Source organism: Echiichthys vipera, assembly GCF_963691815.1.
Source record: "Echiichthys vipera genome assembly, chromosome: 4".
In the NCBI taxonomy this organism is placed as follows: Eukaryota; Metazoa; Chordata; class Actinopteri; order Perciformes; family Trachinidae; genus Echiichthys; species Echiichthys vipera.
The window spans coordinates 9,444,495-9,466,044 of record NC_139829.1 but is presented as its reverse complement, the minus strand read 5'-3'; the positions used below and the strand labels follow the sequence as shown (position 1 = coordinate 9,466,044).

The 21,550-nt window shown below is 43.1% G+C and overlaps 1 protein-coding gene across 2 annotated transcripts in view; it reads left to right on the top strand.

Annotated features, from left to right (window-relative positions):
* The first annotated feature begins 7,107 nt into the window (after positions 1–7,107).
* znrf3 (zinc and ring finger 3) overlaps positions 7,108–21,550 on the top strand; it is a 67,822-nt gene continuing 53,379 nt past the window's right edge. For both annotated transcript variants that reach the window (XM_083912709.1, XM_083912708.1), the window contains exon 1: positions 7,108–7,446. In XM_083912709.1, the coding sequence (XP_083768835.1) occupies positions 7,216–7,446 (231 nt within the window). In that variant the 5' untranslated portion in view covers positions 7,108–7,215. The remainder of the gene's footprint in view (positions 7,447–21,550) is intronic.

The following is a 21,550-nucleotide window of genomic DNA, read 5'->3' as shown; positions in this document are numbered from 1 at the left end:
CTTATAAAATATCTTACAAATCAGAAATTCATCCCAACGTCTAGTGGCCAGTCAGGAGCAGTTGGTCAGGCCATGATCGCTCCTCGCTCACTCCTGTCCACTACATGGCAAACGACATCCGGAAAAGCTGAAGTTTGGTCGACTCTCAAGTGAGTTGTGCGGATCAAAAAGCGGGTCAAAAACGAGCTCAAATTTTGCACTTTATGCCCAGCTTTAAAGAACATCCTCATGAGGCGAACAGGGGCACAAGTGTATAACTGATACAGAAATGTAAGTTACACAGCAATAAGTGCACTAGCATTAGCCATCATTAGCTACTGGTCATATAGGACCAAGTAAGGCAGCAAATACCCTGGATTATTGATTATGAATTCAACTTTTCATTTCTAAAAAGAAGATTGTGTTACTTCTTCTTAAAAATATATATACAGTAGTCTCACTTTAAACCTGAATAACATTTTTTTGGTAGCAGAAACTATTCATCTCATCTCATCTTCAACCGCTTATCCGGGGTCGGGTCGCATATTGTGAACACAAAATTGACTTATTGTCACCTTTTAAGTTTTAGGAACATTATCATTTATGGAATCTAGTCTTCACTAGTGTGGTGTTTGCCCACCACACTGGTGTAAGTCCAATACTCACTCTCCTTTTAGCTCTGGTTGTGGTCTCTACCACCTTCTGAGGCACATATTTGTCACTTCATCTGATAAATGCTCCAGTATTATTCAGTGGGCTCTTAAAGGTGGGGTACGTTCTCACTGAAAACAGCTGCCTGCTTGTGTCAGAAAACAACACTATGAGAGCGGCAAGACTAAACCAAAATGGTAAAGTTATGGCTTGGACAGCTAATCAATGAGCTAAAGCTCTGTCAAGCGAGAGGAGCTGCGGATTCAAGTGATAATTATCTACCAGCAGCACCTGTAACATTGTTTCACACTGTCATTTGACACATTATGATAAAAATATAAATGATTACTGCTTTAACATCTTCATGAAAGCGTGTTTGAGAAGGCACTCCATGAATAACTTTTTTATTATAACCATCAGAGGACTCTCGATCGTTCCTCCCTCAATGCTGGTGTTTCTCCCCCTCTGTCCTCTCAACCTATGATTCATTTCATGAGAGTTTCCCACCGGGGGTTTGGGCAGTGACATCATTGCAAACATGCAACATACTCTGAGCCGACTGGAGTCAATAGTCATCACCGTCCTGTGTCATCATGGGGAAAGCATCCCCCATAATCTGGGGGCTGTGGGGCCCCCTAATTGCTTTATGTAATAATATGCTGCAGTGATGCGCTCTTCTGGGAGCCATGAATGTAAATGCTCCCCCTCCTCATCATCTCCTTTCTTCATTAAAATATAACGTCAGCAGCATGCCAACAAAGAGACAATTCACAGAGGCTGGGAGCCCGGTTGGTACGCATAGTGCTGCACTGATGGACTGATCAAACACATTCAAATGTTCCCCTTGGGTATTATTAGTAACCCGTGATCTTGTGTTTATTTCATATTTATTCGTTTATTCAGGCAAGTCAATTAAGGACAGCTTTTTGTCCACAATGACATGCCGGAAGAGGGGTGGTTGCAAAACAATCAGTGTCATCGCAGTTATACGATAATGATGTACAGAAATCTGTAAAAGAGTGAAGTGGCTCGGGGGTTTGCGGGACAGACACGTGAGGGTTTGGACGCACAACAGCACAACAGATACGTTTGCAGAACATTAAGGTACATGTCACATTTTGATGTAGTATAGATATGTTTTAACCCCCTTGAAATACCCAGTCCTCATAGATTGTCTGCTGCCACATATAAGATTAATTCATCCCCTAAAAAGTAAAGTACATTTGGGTGACATCTACAGTATGTTGAGTCAGATAGGTTCAGGGTTATTGACTGATGAGGACATACGTATGTGACACCATAAAAACTAAACAAGTATAATAGCACTATCCCAGAGCTGTGCATTAGGTGTGGAATCTGATAAAGTGAAAGAGTTCTGGAGGGAGATTAAACAAGCCCTGGAGAATACACTGGGCTTACATTTAACACCTGGCCCGAAGCTCTTCATTCTGGGTCTACACCCTGATAAACATCATACAGCTAAGAAAGATATTGTTGCTTTAAATCTTTGATTACTGCTTGGATTAAGATCAGTAAAACAAAGTTCATTAACTGGATCAAATAATTGGCCATAACTGTAACCCCGCAAAAGATGACTCACATTAGTAAAGGTAAACCATCTCTTTGAAACATTTGGGGTCATTTTATACAATATCTAGAGAATTTCAGTCTGAGAAATGTGATGAATGTGGCGGGTGTAAATGTAAGTTTTGAACTCCTTTAAATTCCTATTCTGTTCAATGAGATTTTTGTCTATGAGTTTGACGCAAGAGCAGATAATGAGAGCATGATATGAATAATATGACAACATGGGAACCTTTTTTAAAAATAGTTATTTTCTATGTGTTGCTTTACCACTTATTCACATTTTATTCTTTCTTTGTTATTGGGAATAGTACAGTTCTCAAACGATGAATAAAGATATGAGCTGCAACCAAACATTATTTTAATTTTTATTATCAATTGATTTGAGCATTATTTTCTTGATTAATGTAATCAGAAAGAAAATAGTCAAATCGTGAGAAATGCCCGTCACATTTTCAATCTCAAGGTGACATTGAGTTTTGTGAAAATGTGACGGGGAGGCAAAAGTCTTCGCCGCAGCAGCACGGGTTCGACTCCAACCTGCGGCCCTTTGCTGCATCTCTCTCTCTCTCTCTCTCTCTCTCTCTCTCTCTCTCTCTCTCTCTCTCTCTCTCTCTCTCTCTCTCTCTCTCTCTCTCTCTCTCTCTCTCTCTCTCTCTCTCTCTCTCTCTCTCTCTCTCTCTCTCTCTCTCTCTCTCTCTCTCTCTCTCTCTCTCTCTCTCTCTCTCTCTCTCTCTCTCATTTCCTACCAACTGTGCTTTCAATTCAAAGCCACAAAAAATATCTTTGAAAAGTTGCCTGTTCTGTCTAGCAACTAGCAACAGCTGAAACAAATGGTCAAATAATCTGTTATTTAATCATTTAAAACTATTGGTTACAATTTTGCTAACTGATTAAATCAATGAGTTTAAATAACACACTTTCCTACGTCTTATGTGACCGGTTCACACAAAAGAGTTGAAAGAGAGTTGTACAGCATAAAATGCTAGTTCAACTAAAACAGCATAAACATAACATAAATGCATCCAGAGCCGGCCGTAATCACTCAAAGTCATTCTCATCCTCAGCACTCTTGTCTGCCTAAACAAGTGGACAGCTGATTCTTCTCAGGGTGGCCTGAGTTTAGACACTGGTGGAGAGGGAGAGACTGGGGCGTCAAGAGAGGACCCACAGCTGCTGTCGAATGAAAATCCACATATGGAGGGGGGAACGATTTCTCAGGAAGGAAGCAGAAAATCTTGAAATCATCATGTCTGTTTTTAAAGGGCCAAGGAGTCACCATACTCTTTTGAAATGATTTAGTAAGCAAACTTTGAGTTAAGTAAATCATTACATTTAAGTGACTGAAACTACAAAAGTGAAGTTGCAGCATTACAAATCTCTCCTGCATTGAAAGCTTGCAGCAACCAGCAGAGGGCAGACTCGTAATAAAAGAAGAACAGCGCCCTCTGTGAGTAAGTGGATCACTTAAACTTGTTGCATTCTGTGGTCCATTAGCATGCTGATAGAGTAAATCTAATTGAATGTGATCATTAAGCTTGTAGGCGCTGTGCCTTCAAAAGTCCCATCATTCTTTCACGTATTCATTCTGAGTCACAATGTATCTGTATTTCATTTCACGTGTGTGAGAGAAAACAGTGTTAATTGTAACAAGACAGATATGGGACATGTGGTGCGTATCAGGATTCATAAAAGGATGACGTCCAATGTGCTCTGTAAATTATTGTCATGCCGGAGGCGCTGAAGAACCTCTTAAGTTTCGGCTTTTGAATTGTTCTCTGCTTCGCTTCTTTTTTTTTCCTTCCCCTTTGAGTCCGAACACATGTTGACCATCACGCTTTCTTCCAGAGGCGGCTGCATTCTTGACCTAAAAAGTCCTCACAGTTGGTTTTCATAATCACACTGCCACACAGCTGACAGCAAGATGAGACTTTGTTTTCTGGGCTTTTCTTTTTTTTTGGGACATCTATCACTCTGCAGAGCTCGCCCTTCATCTGAGTGCTTCCTTGCAAGAAGATAGTTTGGGAGGATTATTGGTATACGCGGAACGGTATTATTTCATGTCATGCATTATTCTTTTTTAATATCTCGACTTTCAGATTACATTGAGAGATTGTACTGTCACCTTGAAGTCCTGCAACCTACACTGCTTGTACAGTCGTCCCCATCACTTGCTTGGTACTGTGAGCTCTTGTTGTTCAGTTGCACAAAGATTCAAATCATCTTCCATTGAAAAGATTGCGTGTGTGTGCACATCTATTCTTTCAATGTCCTTTCAAGACACAGTGTGCTCTTTTGCACATAATGAACAGGCATAATGACACATAATGAACCGTCTGACACACACTGAGAAAGAAAAGGCACCAGGCAGAAGATGTTCCTCAGGAACTGGTCCCCATGGGAGTTTCACAATAGACTCTTTATGCTGAACAGAGACTGATTGAGAAATAATTGTCTTCCTCTGCAGTAAATAACAGCAACAGTTTGTTTGCAAAGACAAATGCAGGATGTGCCCGCATATTTTAAAGAGCAGACAATGAAACCCATGTTTATCAATAAATGCCTGATGAATCATTAAGTTGCTCGCTGTTGTAACTCCTACATGCAGCCATTAATTTGAGTCTCTGCAGATGGAAATTATGTCAAATTACATTTAGACATGTAGAGGTTTGTAAAAAAAATAATGCCTGAAACGATCTATGGTTAGCTTGTCGGGTCGGTCTTAGTGACGGCAACCACTTTGAAGATCAAAGGAAAACAGTTAATTGGAGATCCATCTGCCTAAAGACCGGGGCACAATTATATGTGCAAAGTGGATTGCCTTTAATTCATGTGCAATACAATAGCTCGTGATTACATAGCACATGGGAAGAGAAATGAAGATGGCTGAAAGTTTAGAGAGCTATCTAAAGGAGTTTCCCCTCGATCGATAGATATATCAATAGATGGATCAATAGATAGATATATCAATAGATAGATGATATCAATAGATAGATCAATAGATAGATAGATAGACATATCAATACATAGATAGATATATCAATAGATGGATCAATAGATAGATGATATCAATAGATGGATCAATAGATAGATATATCAATAGATCGATGATATCAATAGATGGATCAATAGATAGATAGATAGACATATCAATACATAGATAGATATATCAATAGATAGATAGACAGCCAGATAGATATATCAATAGATAGATAGACAGCCAGATAGATAGATAGATAGATAGATAGATAGATAGATAGATAGATAGATAGATAGATAGATAGATAGATAGATAGATAGATAGATAGATAGATAGATAGATAGATAGATAGATAGATAGATAGATAGATAGATAGATAGATAGATAGACAGATAGATAGATAGATAGATAGATAGATAGATAGATAGATAGATAGATAGATAGATAGATAGATAGATAGATAGATAGACAGATAGACAGATAGATAGATAGATAGATAGATAGATATACAGATAGTCTGTACATGAAGGTATAATATTAGACGTAAATGAGCAGTTTGTAGGGTGAAAACATCATGTGTACGCGTGTGTAAGCACAATGTATCACTGTAAGGATGAAGACTATCTTCGTTACACACCCGTAGAATTGAGCATTGGTGTGTGTTTCTTTATAAGGCTATTTTACATAGGCTTTTACACAGGCTCCTAGAAAGAGCAGAACCGGCTCCAGCAGCCTTGTTACGTTCAATGTTCCTCAAACCAACACTGTGTTTGGTGAAAGTGCTTTTAAATATTTAGCAGCCCTATCTTGGAATAAACTACAGGATCATTTCAAACTGGAATCCCTCATCAGCATGGAGCATTTCAAAAGCAGGATTAAGGACTTTTTGAATATACATATACTGTCTATGAGCACTGATCTGCATTTTTTTAATGCTGTTTTATTTTGTTGATTTATCATGTTAAGTTGTGTGTTTTGTTTAGTTGTGTGTTGTTTTGGTTTGAAATGTGAAACTTGTGTGTTTATGCTGCTGTCTTGTCCAGGACTCCCTTGGAAAAGAGATTTTAAATCTCAATGGGAATATTAAATAAAGGGTAATGACATTAAAAGTAATATAGTATCAGGTTAATTGATTTGCCCCAAACTTTTGATTAAAGTTCTTAATTAAAAATACAACCAACTGAAGCCATAACTTTATAGATCTCATTCAAAATGAGACCATCCAGACTCGAGCACTACTGTGACCTGTAGGTGAGCAAATCGGAATCAGATTGAAAAATTAGCCCGGTTAAATCCTGAAGCGTCCTGAAGAGGGTAGTGTTTATTTTAAGGTGGCACGGCAGCTCCAAAACGTGTCACACTCAGGGGTTCTGCAACAGCGGCAAAAAAACACTATCCTCTACTTCACAATCAAAACAACAGAACTGAATCAACTCAAACTCTGACGCGTAACGTCAACATTTTGTTTTTTTTAAACAATAAGCCCCCCCCCCCCCCCAACCTTTTCGCTGCGCGCCGAAGCCCGCGGTGCCTCCTTAACTGGAGAGCTGGCACTCGAGTGGGGAGTGCAAAAGGAGAGAGAGGGTCAGAAAGATTGGTGGGTGGGGATATAACCCTTTTGGGAGAGAGAGAGAGAGAGAGAGAGAGAGAGAGAGAGAGAGAGAGAGAGAGAGAGAGAGAGAGACTAAAAAAATCACGTGTTTGGAGATCAAAGGAGATCCGCTTTGTAGAGGAGGAGGAGGAGGGGGGTGAGAAAGAAAGAGGGAGAAAGAGAGAGAGGGAGAAAGAGAGGGAGGGAGAAGGAGAGAGCGAGGGAGCGTTTGCAGGCAATGTAATTGACAAGGCTTGCAGTGGTGAAATAAACACGCTTCAGCCCCGGCGCAGCTTTTTATTGCACAATTCTGCCTCTTTTTGACGCATCGCACGCAGCGCGCATAGACCCGATTTTTACAATTACCTTCACCCCGATTTAGTAATCCGTGTGAAATTATGTCCCGATCGGCGCACATCCAGCCGGCAAGATGATGATTTTACCACGGAGAGGCTCAGATCGTGTACCGGACTCGGTGGTCCTGGCGATCTTCGTGGTTGCCGCTTCGCTCGGTACCGTTTTCGCCAAGGATACCGCCTTTGTGGAAGTGGTTCTGTTCGAGTCCAGTCCCAATGGAGATTATACTACGTACACGACTGGCTTGCAAGGACGGTTCTCCAAAGCAGGAGCCACTATCAGCGCGGAGGGGGAGATCGTTCAAGTACGTGTAAAGTCTGTTTTTTCTGTTTCTGTGAGTGGGGGGAGAATGACGCGCAGCGGTCCCGAGCAACACTACCGGGACGCGGGGTGTAATTTCACCAAGCTGCCCTTAAAAACTTTTTTTTCCACGGGGGGGGGGGGACGTGTGTGTGTGTGTGTGTGTGTGTGTGTGTGTGTGTGTGTGTGTGTGTGTGTGTGTGTGTGTGTGTGTGTGTGTGTGTGTGTGTGTGTGTGTGTGTGTGTGTGTGTGTGTGTGTGTGTGTGTGTGTGTGTGTGTGTGTGTGTGTGTGTGTGTGTGTGTGTGTGTGTGTGTGTGTGTGTGTGTGTGTGTGTGTGTGTGTGTGTGTGTGTGTGTGTCTAAGCTTGCAAGCATATGCGGTCACAAGATGGCTCCTATCTTGTGGAATTCATTCACAGGGAAAACATGCTCTCGCAGGTTATTTTGTTGATGTGTGGAGCTCGTCTGTGCGCTCGTTAACACTTAATGGCCTTCACCACCCGAAGCCCACGCTTTTAGGAAGTGTTGTCCTTTTTAAAAAGTAACAAATCCTCCACCGCTTCCTAAAAAAGTTAGTAAACTTTTACCGAGCAGGTTTCCCAGCAGCAGCAGCAGCAGCAGCAGCGGTGAGGCGACCAGGCTGCTGTTTGTGCTGTAGTTTGTCCCGTTTATCTGTTTCAGTGGCGAGTTTTGACCAAGTGTGTACTTTTAAAGTCCAAAGAAGTTTGTTTTTCATAGTGGAATATGTTTGTTTTTATTGACCGGACCGACGTGTAAACTAACCCACACGCCCCGCCGCCTTGAGCCTGTTACTCTGTAGCCACTGCCTTTTTTGAAGGAGCATGATTTTGGTTTACACATGTAACTATTTAAAGTTGTTTTTTTTACAAATGAAACATGTAGTCTGTTCCTATCTTTTATTTCCTGCTCCCAAGAGATCAACCATCCAGCTTTGATGGAGTACAAGTCACTGAAATAGGAAGCCTTTCTCTCCAGAGCCAAGTGTTTATTGGAAGTTTTATCATTCTTGCTTAATCTACTTGGTAAGGCACCAAATAGTTTTGGGGTCTAGTCATGTGCCAAAAGATCTTTACGTTTCATGTTTTATACCCTGACCTCTAACGTGCCCTGTGTTGTTTATTTTATGATGGAGGGGGCCAGCAGCTCTTTGTGAAGGACTGGAACCCACTTCAGCGGCGTTTGCGTGGACTGTATCCACCCAAAAAAGTTGTATCTTTATGTATTTGGAGGTATCTATAAAAATCCAAACTGCTTGAGCCAACAAGTCCAGTCCCTTGCGAGTGATTGGACGCCAATTCGCTATGGAAGGTTTTTATCCTGATTATGAAGATAAATATTGGATCATTAATAGGAGATGAAAGCTATTGTTTCACAGTGTGTGCATAACACCTAAGCAAGCTACAGCGCACACGATGGGTGAGTTTTTGTTATCATCTGTCGTATGAAAGCCAGTAGCTGCTGAAGTGTGACGCCATACTGAAGACACTGCTGAACTCCATGAGATCATTGGTCTGTGGTGGGAGGCAAGGTTGCCATGCAGCCTATGGGGAGAGAGGGAGAGTTGGGGGGGTTAAATGCTGCAAATGCACATTTGAGTTTAATCAAGTTCACCATGTTGCGTCAAGTGTTTGTGCACAAGAAATCTCAACTGTGTCTTGGAATTTCTGCCACCGTGAGTCAGATCTGTTAGGACAGCGACTCATTCACACATGTCTCTCTGTCAGTATGAGCTGGTATGTAGTAGCGTCCCTCCATCCTCCCATCCCTCGTCACTCTGCAACAGGGTCTGTATCTTTTCAGAGCACGTATGCCTGTTTTGTTTTCCTCGACATGCAGACTCTTACTTTGAAAAGAATGATATGTGGGGGATCAAAGGAGGGGACACTCAGCACAAAAATGGCCCCTTTTTATACACAGTGAATGGCCATTTGGCGCCACTCTGTAACCACATAGAAATGCCGGACCTCAGCTTTACATCGAAAAGCCACATCTATTTAGGTTTGCTTTCTTTGCTAACATAGTTGCTGACCACTTAGAGGCAGCTTATATTTTGTAAGACTATAATGAGGGGCAGTTTGTCCACCATGGCGCACTGTCTTGAATTTCTTACAACATATATTCTCGCTAAAGATTTATGAAAGTCTTAACTGACAATGAATGACAACCTCCCAACGTGAAGAGTATAATTTTAAACTGGGATCAAATTCCCCCACTTCCAAATCCCCATACTAGTGAAATAACACTGCAGGAACGTGTTGGCAAATTGCTGCGGTGTTGTAACGGATATAGTTTTACACTGGAATTGGGTTTAACACAAATATTTAGGTTCCTGTGCATCCATTTATCCGCGGTGACCTCTGCAACCATTGCACTTGTCGACTTTTTTTTTCTTTCTTGCTTACAAGGTCTGAGCCTTCTTGCTTTCAGTGAATAGGGAGCTTGATTTGGTCTGCCTGAGGTTTATGGGGTCGTCTAGTTCTCTCTTCTGCTGTTTGAACAGAGCCCTGAGGGGTTTGTGTTACTGTGTGTTTGTGCGCAGTAGTGGCCAGACCTCAGCAGGTACGGGTTCAAACACAAGGGCAAGGGGAGGGGGCTTGGCAACGGTCCTGAGCAAAGACCCAACCACGATCACCACTGCACATACACTCCAAAGCTCGTCTTTTTCAAATTCCCTCAAGAGTGAAAAAGTGGCAAACTCTTGCCAGAGGCCAAAGATAATAAATTAAGTTAATTTGTTTCTCACTCTGCTCTAAGGGGGGAAGCGTGATGACGCAGAACAGTCCGCAGTGCCAAACCCCAGGCTTTTCCAGGCCAATTCCCAGATTGCTCTAGTTCAACTCTGTAATAGCAATGTTATCAATGTCTCCTTAAATCACTCTGTCAAGGTGTTTGTGTGTACAGGCATTTCCCTAAGAGGACCTTCAGAGTGTGTTTACATCGTTGGCTCTTAACTCTGATTCTTGGCGACTGGAGTACTGCAGGTTGTCCGTCCTGCCGGGTTGTTCTCTGTCTTCACCTCTTGTCCCAGATTTAAAGACTTCCTGAGAATGAAAATGGCCTGGCGAAATGAAATAAAAAAAAACCCAAAAAAACAGAAATGGGTTAAGTGAGGAAACACTGTGTTCGAGGACTTGGACTCTCATGTTTTCTAGGGAGTTATGTATTCTTGCTATACCTTTCCACATATTAACAGCATTTTTTGAATTGAGCTGATTAAGTATGGCATGATGATGGCACGACCAAATCAGCCACCCAGGTGTCGACAAAGCCAGATGATACTGAAAGCGCTCTGCTTCTGGATGTAATCTAACTTTCAGAAATGGCCTTGCAGTGACTGCTGGCCACCATTGGTGACACACACACACACACACACACACACACACACACACACACACACACACACACACACACACACAGATCTCCTGATTAATACACGTTTGATGCGAAAGGGAAACACCATCTGCTGCTCATCATTCACTATTGTCTCCCTGACACCAAATCGTCTTTCCTGTAGCGAGATGAGCTGCGATGCGCCGCACAAGCGCACATCTGTCTCGGATTTCCAGTGGGCCTGTGCTGTCAGCATGTGAGTGAGGAGCAGAGGCAGGGACGTGGCATGGGCACCGAGAGGACCAGATGGAACTCATAGTGTCGTCGGCCAGAACCAGAGGGAATAATGTGGCTTTTGCCTACTTCCTCTCAGAAAGGGACACAGAGACAGGGGACATCCCCTGAATCCAGCGTCAGGAAGAAGAGGCTATAGTTTCCCCCAACACCCATGAGCTCTTTCACTTTTGAACTTCATTTCCATGCACATGAAGTGCCAGTAACTATAGCCGGGAGACTTCATGATGTGGCTCTTTGAAAGTGGCTGTTTTTTGTTTTTTGACTGGATGTGCAGGGGGAAAGTGGTGGTTTTGAGCAAAAGACAACGATGAGCTTAAATACTGGAGCTCCTACCTTGGAGCTGGCAAGAGTTGTGTCGCGCTGCATTTAGACTATAATGAGAGCTTTAGTGGTTTAAGGCATCCAGCGCGCTTTTTCACCACAGGCTGGAAACCCCAAGAGGCCATAATGGGCCGGGCCCAGACGGGAGGTGCCAGGGAGCGGGCCACTCCCAGCGCCAAAGCAACAGTAGCAGTACACAAACGCTGGTTTAAAAGGTTAAAAGTGCTGCTCCCTACTTTTTTCCATTTATTGGCTTGGCGGTCGCAGATGTATTTTAAGTGCTATCGTCTCTTAACCGCCACCCTGTTTCACTTTCATGTCCCAGCCAAAGTAATTTGAGGCTGCGTTTCTCCCCTTTTCGGAATAGAACAGACTAAACTGTTTTTCTCTTTCTCTTGCTTAACACCCCCCCCCCCCCCAACCACCACCAGTATGCTCTTTTTGATGCAGCCAAAATGTGTCATGCATCCTGTAATGCATGTGTATGAGGATTGCACCTAGTTCTCAACCAGCGTGTGCTAATGAATTGTCAAAACTTCACTTATGTGGGGGTGTAGAGCTGCAAAGATGAATCGATTAGTTGTCAGCTGTTGAATGTATCGCAAAATAATGCTTTGAGAAAAAAGTCAAAATATTCTGATTCCATCTTCTTACATGTGAACACATTTGTTTCCTTTACTCTCCTCTGACAGTAGACTATATATTTTTAAGTTGTGGACAAAACAAGACAGTTGAGGACGTTGAGCTTTGGGAAACACTGATTGACATTTTTCTCCATTCGTTGACATTTTATGGACCAAACAACTAATCAATTAACTCATACATTATTGGACAGATTAATCGATAATGTACTGTCGCTGTCAGCTTGCTAACAAAGGCACATAATGCCCTAAACATTCTTTAAAATAATCAATAGATTTCATTCAATTGTTAAGCCTTAAAATCAACAAAAGATTATCACAACTGCCCTTTTCATATGCCCACAGACTATTGTTACATCTTCAAATTGCTTAATTTGTCTCAACAACAATTAAGAAACCCAAAGATATTGAATTTAAATTGGTATTAAACAAGAAAAATCTGCATATATTTACATAAGAGTAGCGGGAATCAGCTTAAATACGGCATTATTGCTCAATAAATTATCAGTCAGAGTGTATTATAGTTATGTTTATATCATAATCTCACAAACAACTAACTTCCAGCCGCACCATCTCTCGGACCAGCAGCCCCTGTTCTCCCTCTCCTTCCCAGCTTTTTTTTTACTCTTCTAATCTGCTCTGTCTTTCCCTCTGAGCTTCTCGTTCCCACTCTACTGCACAGCTCCACCTGGAACAAGTGCATGTTGGTACTGGTGGCCCCAGTAGCTATGTTAGTCTCCACCGGGCTGGAGTGGCTGAGTCGATCTTTGAAGTTCCCCTCCAACAGAGATTAGCAGTCAGTGCCGGTGCTCGCTGCTGCTTTCTCTCTCCACTCTCCAAGCCTCTCCCCGGGGGGGACCCTATTCCCCCACGTCACTCTACTCCTGATCTGCTATTGATTATGTGTCCGAGCTCACTTGTACGAATGCCTTGCGTCCTCTGTTTTGCGGTCGTATGATGAGGAAATGTTAATTGAGCTTTGGCCTAGAGGCTGTGATTTTTATTTATTTTTTTTAAATATATGACGATTACTAGGAAATGCACCATAAGAAAACACTTTGACAGGTGAAAAGGTGATTTTTCACACCGCCTGTCTTCACTCTGGTTATTTTTGAAATGAGTCGAAGATGAAAAAGAGCCCATGGTGGGTTTTTTCTCTCTCTCTGACTAGCTCCTGGTGTGTCTCTGTGTGTTTGATGAAACAGAGCTGAAAGGGCCAGTCCATCCCCTCAGCCCATATTTTTATCCACTGACACAGAGGGTCTGCAAAACAAAGGCGAAGGGGTCGAGGGTTATGAAATGACAATGCTCACAGTGGCTCATCTAGGCAGAGGCATGCTTTGTTGTCGGTCAGGAATGTGCTGACTAACCGTGCAAGGCCACAACGCCAGCCTTCCCCTTTTGTTGTACTTTTTTCGCCAATAGACTGGGAAGGTAGCTGCACTGGGAGTCCATTTCCCTGAGCACAACACTCCATCTGCCTCCTTCTCCTCCTACCTCTTAATACACTTAGATCCCTGTGCCCTCGATCCTCTTACTACACGCATTTGTTTTCATGTAAAGAGAGGTCTTATCACAGAGCCGTCCCGCTCACTCAAGTTCAAGAAGACAGGGTTCAAAGTTCTTTCTTTTGTGTACATCATTACATAATGACCAGCCTCTATCTAAAGTAATGTTGCTTTTAATGTAAGGAGGTCCTGCCCTCTTGTCATTTTGATTAATTCTAATGCGTTTTAGCGCCAGTTGCAATTTCTCTGGGTTTTTGTTCAAGGAAGCCATTACTGGTTTTGTGCACATGATCACCCTCGGCCTAATGCATCATATTAATGTTGTGAGGGTTCTCCTGACAGGTCCTCTGATAAAAAAAATCTGCCATTTTTCATTTCCCCCCTTTTTTGTTTCTTTTAATGGATTCCAACACAGCCGTGGCAAAGGTCATATACAGGGGGTGCCAGATGGGGACACATCAGTTTCAGGTGGAAGCTCAGAGCCCATCATGTTCATCTCTGCTGTAACGCTCTCATCTTACGACGGTTTCTAGAGGCTGGAGTAGTGGTGTGTGCAGGTAGTTGTTCTAGTAATGAGGAAGAGCCGGGATGTAGCACAATGGGGCCAGAGGTATGATGGATTGGGCTTGCTTGGTCTGATGAGAACAAGCTGGGTTATCTTGTGTATTTTTTTTCTCTGATGGAGTGCGGCATGTCCTCTAGCTCCACAGTGAAGATGTATCACCGCATCTTCCGACCTCCTCCTCTTCCAGTTGCTAAAGATGCGCCCTAGATTTTTTAGTTTATTTTTTTTTTAATGAAAAATTGGCCCTCTTTTTATGTTGTTTCTGTATCATGGGTATACCGAGGATATTTGGGGCACATGCTTTTCCATTTATGCCACGAAATATTACTCTAAGTTGTATATTTGTTTTTGAAAGATGCTTATTTTGTGCACTTGCACCCAAAGCTGAGATCAGTCACTGTTTCTATAGTTGTAAGAATAAGACCTTTGCCAACACATTCTGATTCAACTCTTAAGAGACATTCAGAAACCTCCAAGTCAGATATGATTTTTTTCCCTTTCATGGATCTACAAATATAGTGCATTCACTAGCTCACCGTGCCAATAGAAGCTCTGCAGTGTAGCCGGGGGGTTGATAAAGCCTCCACAATTCCTCCTGTCTTTTCCCTCGACCCCCATCGGCAGCTCAGGCCACGCTTTGCCCTCTCCAGCCCATGGACCCTGATCAGGGAGGGGCTTTTGCAGGGTTGGGTGAATAGCTTGCCGGGAGTCGTGCTGCGGGTGTAAACCACATGAATGTGCCGCCTGAGCAGATAGGATCATGCGAGGCAGGGAGGCCTGGGAGGCCACGACGCTCGGCGCAGCCCCATGCGCTAACATCAAAGGCAGCTCCGAAAGGGGGGGTGGTGGAGGGAAGAAGAGAGAGTGAGAGAGAGAGAGAGAGAGAGGGCTGGGCCAAACTCTTCAAAGGCCTCTCTGAGTAATGCCGGCCCTGATATGCGGTGCTGCAAAACTGAATGATGATGTAATTGCAGGCCTTCGAGCTAAATCCACTCCCATACAAATAAAGGTGGAGGTGTTCCCTTGCACAAGCACGGTGAAAAAAATACTTTTGAGTGTTATGAAGCCAAGAACACCTCGCAGGCGAAGGTGTTGGGTCTCCTCCTGACGCTATGCTAGTGTACTATAAGGAGTTTTATTTACGTTTTTGATGGAGGACTTGGAACGGGGAAAAAGTTTTTATCTGATTTCAGCAGATAGGTTAATCCATTGGGAGTTTCTAAAGTACACAACAGGTGGAACAGAGTTGACTCTGTTCTTTGTAAAGTTTATACAGGGACTGTGTGTGTGTGTGTGTACTCCCCCTTGTAATGTGTGTTAAATCAAGCATGACAACATATTCTTTCAAAATGCCCCCATGATCATCAGGCTGATAACTCATTGACAGCTCCCATGACAGTTGAGAGGCTCACACCGCAGGAAAGTATCTCAGTCGTCGAGAGCGCGCGGCAATAACTCTCTGCTGTTGAGTCGGTTTGCTGAAGGTTATTTGCATGCCTCTGATTGAAGTCCCCTTCCCCCCTTGTTTTGTGATTGTATGTCCCTTTTGATGTTAAATTGGCAGTAAACAGCTGCACTTTTTATTTATTTGGAGTTCATGCGGAGGTCGGCCTTTTAACTCGTGCATCCTGGGTCGGACTTGGAAGTCACGACAGCAGCACAAAGCCTTTGTTGCTTGTTGTAAAGAGGAGACCTTATGTCCAGCGTGTACTGCAGCAATTCCTGAATATCACAGGACCATGCAGCTGAACGCTGTACTTGAATGGATGACACATTTCATAGCAGAGCTGCAATGTAGGGCAGCAAATGTCTCATCTTTTCACTGTTTTTTATTTCAATTCATGGTTAAGTCTGTAAAATGACAGAAAATAATGAAAAATTCTTCAAATGGCTTGTTCTGTCTGACCAAAAGCCCTAAAAGAAATACAGTTTAATGAAGCACAACGGAGAAAAGTAGCTTACAAGTTTCATCATCATTTTTACTTGATAAGTGACTTCATAATTAAGCGACTTAGTAGTAATAAGTAGTTAGTTAGTATCGTTATTTAACTCTGACGACCAACTAATCGATGAATCATCTCACGGTTTAAGCTAATGTCCATGACTGTATGAGCAACATTCTACAGTTTGTGCTGTTGGTACTTAATTTGAATTGCTTCAGTTCATAATGAATTGAGGGTACTGATTGTACCATATGTACCATAGGTGGATGTAAATATTGGTTTAGGTCTATCTAAAGATACAGTGGTTTGCTGCATGTGTGAAAAAGAAACTCCAGACCTGATTCCCCTGACATTGTCCAGGGTTCATATGTGAAAACCGCTTTAGATGTGAGAGATAGAAAGGTGCAAATGGAGGAGCTGTGTCTCGACAAAGTCTTGAAACTCTGGTCAGTTTGGTTAATGGATATGACATTTCCCATCATGCAAATTTGTACTGCACTCCTGCGGCCCTGCTACCCCTCCCAACCTCGTCTTCCAACCCCCCCCCCCCCCCCCGGAGTCTATATGAAAAGGTCAGGACAATTACTCCAGGCCAGCTGTGACCATTTCTGTCCCACCATCCATCTGTTCACCTGTCGTTGCCCCTACATGTTGCAGTCAGGTAAAAAAAAAAAGTCAAGGTATTTTTTTTTTTTAAGCATACATCAAAATTAAAGTCGATGAAATAGTTTATGTGTGTTGTGAGGTGGAGCACATCAGTGTCACTGTGCTTTTTCACTCCCACCCCTTCCCCTCTCTCTCCTCTATTTATCCAGATACATTCTTCTGTCATATGTCACTGTAAAAGCGGCACTTTTCATTTTTAGCTACTTAAAAAAAAAGGCACTGTGGAGATCTCGGCTATTCTTTGCCTGGCAGTGTATGAGGTAGTTTGTCCAAACACACTTGGCTCGCTAATGATAACTTGTCCTTGGACATGTCAAGGATTCTAGGTTTCTCAGAAGGCTGTTTTGAGAGAAAGGACAGATTGAGTAGGAGAAGATGGGAACGACAGAAAAAGACGGGCCAATACAGCCCTTTGCTATTCCGCCTGCATCCCACAGGCATGTGACAAAGTCAAATTGTCACCCCTGGGGTGACATGCATCCCGCAGGCATTTCGAAGTAAACACATCCCAGGGATGTGGCTCTGAGATTTGGATAGTGGCCTCACCAGTCCATTGGAGGCATTGTTCTCTGTCGCAATGCAGGAGGAGTGAAATTTGTATATTGTTGATCTATTTATGAGATAGATGCAGCTCCAATTTATCCTTGATATAAGTATCATTAAAGGAATATTTCTACAATTTGAGAACAATTCTTATTTGCTCTCTTGCTGAGAGTTAAGTGAAGACTGATACAGCTCTGACAGCGTGTGTGTGCGTGTGTGTGTGTGTGCGCATGCATGCATGTGTGTGTGAGAAACTCAGCAACAGACACTGCAGGAGAAGACTTTAAGGCACCACCCACACAAGGTAGTAGGTATAAGCTTCAGTAAAATGCTTTGTAGCGGAGTGGTGTACTGCAGTTCTATTGTCCTGACACATTGTCAGGCTCATGGAGCTCACATGGCCTCAACCACCACACTCTTCTGTTAAGGTACAGTTGTCTTCTGATCCTGATGGCAGCTTCAGTATATTAAGATCGAACAAAACACGGTGATCTTGCCCGAACTCAGAGGAGAGGTGTAAAATAAAATAAAAATCTGAATCCACTGTTTCTAATCAGAAACCATCTGAAGGAACTGGAAAGTTGTACTTCCTAACATATGAGACAGTCCATCTTGCTTTTAATGGCAGTAAAAATCTACAATAGATCTGCTCAGAGAGGCTTTTATGGAAGTTTTAACAGTAATGGCTTTGCACTCCACTGAGCTTTTCTATAGTGCTGCTACCATATGCAAACAAGAGGTCAGGGCCATTTTTTTTACAATAACTAAGCTTGCCTGCTCAGACCATTTCTAAATTGTCCTGATTTGATTTCACACCAGACCATCCTTGTGCCACTTCCTATTGGCAGACCACATGTAGCATAGTCGGTCAGCTTTTCTGCAGCATTGCCTCAAGCTAAGCTCATCGACAGAGGATTTGGTAAGCTACTGATGCATACATTCGTCATAATTATTGTTTTGCAAAAGCCGGAGTTAGAAGTGCCCCAGCAACGAGAAAGCTTCAGAATTCAAATTAGGGTGTGGGATTGGGCTTTAAAGTTGTGGCTGTTTTACTGCTATTGGTCCTTGCTTCCTAGAAAGCTCCACCGTTTTTGCACTCTACCTCCTGCTGGTTGGCCTCAGTTGCTCGTGTGCTAAAAGCTTGGGTTGGCATGGTGCATTTGTTCCTTCTGGAGTTGAGGCGGCATGGGAGAAAGGTGAGGAACACCCCTGGGTGTACACTGGGCTCTATTCACAGGCTTGAAAACAAACAAAGCCTCTCCGTGCAGCTTAAAGCAATTCCACTTATAATTGCATCATAATGAAGCACAGAACGGTGAATGCAAGTACATTTCTTTGTCTTATCATTCCTTCTTTCCCTTTCATAAGTTCCCTTCTGCTCTCTTTCTCTCTCTCTGTGAAGCATGGAAGGGAAAGAGGGAGGGGGGGGGGGGGTATAAATGTGAGACCACACATGCTGTGTCAATGTTTGCTAGAATAATTAGAGAAAATGTGGGCCAATAACGGGAGGAGTGCAGTAACCTGAACTCACTTTGTTCTGCCCCGGCAGCAACACAAAAGCCATTCACAGATGCGCAGATCTGCGGGGCTCAGTGCAGGAGCAACTGCACTTTTAGCCAGCGCAGAGCACGGCTCCGAGGATCTGCAGGGGAATGGATGGGTTTCTATGGAACCTGAACAGGCCGCTCTCACTCCACCGTTTTGTGTCGGCTCAAAGTGATGCTGATGTCACTCTAAAGGCCTTTTTAAGCACTGCCTGTACATCCCCGAAATAAAACCCCACCCCTACCCCTCGTCATGCTCCCCAGTCAACCAACACATGGCCCTGGCTTAGAGGGCCCTCTTTAACTAGAGGATATCCGGCCACTCGGTATGCAAAGAGCCTGTGGATTCCTGACATGAGTGCTAGAGCTGGACTCAGAGGTGACTTTCAGCGTAGCCAAACAACTGTTGGATTAGCAGGACACTTTACGTTGACTCCGAGCCAATAGGGAGGGAGCCTGGCCAGGAGCAGGGCAGATGCAGGCTTATATATTCTTTTGAGCTATATATACTAGTTTTCATTTTAAACAGGCCAATGTTGCTTGTATCCAGCAGGACTGACAGTAAGCACAGCAGAGTAGAAAGTGTTTACTAATATGTGGAAAGAGAGGAAAAATAAAATCTAAGTGAAAAGATTTCTATACATCAACACAAAAACTGAAATATTGTCTTTAGCATGGGAGGGACAGGCATGTGATTTTATGTTAAGAGACCCCCAAACAATGCATGCTAAGTGTTGCCTAAGCTGCAGGTGTTTCCCTGGCTGAAGTGACCCGCTGCTGTGCTCACACCCCTGGGAGAGGACCAACTGGTTGGAACCCTCTGGTGTCCATCTTGAAAAAGGACACCGCTATGGGATGTATACATCCCCTGGAGGTTGCCGGTGTCATTGTGGCACCTGTCCCCTCCACTCTGGTCCCGTGTCAACAACTCAGATTTATTTACATTCACTCTTGTTTTGCGGAGACCTGAACTGGAAACGGCGGAGGATTGGTTTGTTTATAGTTTAATGGCTTTGCTGGTAGACTACATATCTTTCAATATACATATTTTTAATATCTAGTATTTCTAAAAACTGCTAGAAAATCTTTCTAGAAATCTTGCTAGAAATACTGCAAAAGTATTGCTAAAGACAACAACAATGTTGTATACAGTTACACTATTGCTTGGACACACCGCTATGTATTTATGCTGCGTCTCATGTCGTATTTATGGGTACTTGTCTGCGAACTTGATTGCAGTAACTTTTTGTTTGTTTCTTTTGACAAACCGCATGCACCCAAATCTCAGAAGGAGCTGGCGGGGTTCAGAAATATACCGAATAGAATAACTTTAACTCTTCGATCATTCATGTTTATTGTTTTCCAGTTTTGTTTGACAGAACCTCCTCTTCTTTCCTGTTTTTAGCCCTGGGATACACACAAGATTTCATTTCTCTCTTCTAGTGTGTTTTCCTTTTTTAAATCATTTTCAGATTCTCTCTCAGCCTTCTCCTCCTCTCCCTCTATCTCTCTCCTTTTTGTCCCTTTCCTCTGAGCTGATGTTCTGTTCTGTTCTCCTGGCGGCAATGTGTTCCTCATCACAGCTTGTGTTTCCTCTTATCTGCAGTTCTTTTATCAGCGGCCGCCACACATGCCTGAGAGAAGGGGGTGGGGGAGGGGGGCAGCTGATGCTATCAGCAGGTGGAGATTTCACCACGAGTTCAGGGGCCCAATGTGGCCAGAGGAGGGCCAGACCGGAAGAGTCTGATATGGGAACGTGCAATGTGAACACTGAACAATGTGAGCCCCAGTTGTCATTTAAACACTTTTGTTTTTTTTAGCTTCTGTTCTTATTTCATGACACAATGGTTTCTTGTGGTGCAGGCTGGATAGCTTTTCTTTGATTTCTTGTTGATGATGTTGAATCTTTGTTAGCTGGTGCCTCTTTCCTTCACCTCTTCAGCCATGCTGGCCAGCACTGTGCATGCTATTCATCTTGAGCCATGTTTGCCATGCTGTTTGGAGCACTTTGCTGTATATGTCGCCATCCTTTTTTTTTTCTAGTGTGTTGAAAAATGCAAAACCAGTGCACATTTTCACGTTGAATGTTCCCCAGTTCTGCATCTGTTTTTTCCAAAGAAACCACTGTTACTGCTCCAGGACATGTGCACCCACTGACAACCTATACCTGACACTAGGTGTAAAAACATTTTTGAAACTTTGAAATTATCAAATGTCGATACTAGTAAAAAGATGTTAATCGATACCACAGCAAAAAGGCACACACAATGTATTAACACAGTGTCTTGAGTGAGTGTTTTGTCAGAGGTGCACCTGAATGCCCCATGAGGTCCTGGTAGACTCCACAGGCTTTACTCTTTGTTGTTTGTTAATACAGGGCAAAATGTTGTCACACCGTTGACTTCAGAGGAAGCAGGAGGATTTCACAGCGCTATTGTTTCTCTGGCAGTGGCCATGGTGTGTCAAAAAGTGCAGCCAAACTAATGTCAGGCATGCTACTGCTGATAAGCTTAGCTGTGCAAGATGTGGTACATTGCACCCAGGATGTATATCTCATGTGAGGTCCTTGCACCGCAAGATGGACTGGATGCGGACGGAGTGCAGGGATGGTGGGGAGAGAATGGCGGGTAAACCAAAGCACGGCCTCACAAAAGCCTAAAATGATATCACTGGTTGATATCTGGATGCTTGGGATGCCTTGGATGGCTGCTGTACACTTTTGGCTTTG